The sequence below is a fragment of the Volvox carteri genome (assembly GCF_000143455.1).
Source record: "Volvox carteri f. nagariensis unplaced genomic scaffold VOLCAscaffold_27, whole genome shotgun sequence".
Classification (NCBI taxonomy): Eukaryota; Viridiplantae; Chlorophyta; class Chlorophyceae; order Chlamydomonadales; family Volvocaceae; genus Volvox; species Volvox carteri.
This window is the reverse complement of record NW_003307570.1, coordinates 903,714-904,289: the sequence shown is the minus strand read 5'-3', so window position 1 is coordinate 904,289 and position 576 is coordinate 903,714. Positions and strand designations below refer to the sequence as shown.

Below are 576 nucleotides of genomic sequence, written 5' to 3'. Positions count from 1 at the left end.
CCCAGTGATGCCGTCGGCAGCGGCGGCGGCGGCGGCGGCAGCAGCGGCAGCGGCAGCGGTGGGATCAGTCCCAGTTTCAGCAGCATCGGTAGCTCGCGTGTCGGGTCAGCCGCAGGTCGGGGCTTGTCCTCCCCGGCCGCATCAGCCTCCGCCGCCTCCGCCTCCACCGCCGCCGGCGGTTCGTCCATGCAGGCTTCCTGGCTTCGGCGGCGGAGCAGCACATTTTCACCGGTGGTAGAGGATGAGATAGAGCAGTACATGGCCGCACTGGCCGATGGGAATGACACTGCGCCCGCGGCAGCGCCGGCAGCGCCTGCTGCGGCGCCCGCCGGTCTGCAGGTTCCGGAGGCCCGGGAGGCGCTGGCGAGCCCGGGAGGCGCCGCACAGCGCCACTTGCCGTCGCGGCTGGGAGGCAGTCGGCTGGGCAGCCAGGGGATTTCCAGCGCCCCGTCTGGCAGGGCCGGGGGAAGTGGCGTCAGCTCCCCCGCTATACCCGGGGACGGCACGGGGCTGGTACGGGAGGGCTCGGGGGCTGCCGGGTCGCCGCTATCGCCGCGGGGATCTTTGCGGTCTTAG

The 576-nt window shown here is 73.1% G+C and overlaps 1 protein-coding gene across 1 annotated transcript in view; it reads left to right on the top strand.

Annotated features, from left to right (window-relative positions):
• The window catches only part of VOLCADRAFT_92690 (uncharacterized protein), a gene marked incomplete at both ends in the record, with an annotated part of 17,874 nt that extends 17,298 nt beyond the window's left edge, over positions 1-576 (top strand). Inside the window, one exon of the mRNA XM_002952065.1 lies at positions 193-576. Coding sequence (XP_002952111.1) covers positions 193-576 — 384 coding nt within the window. The remainder of the gene's footprint in view (positions 1-192) is intronic.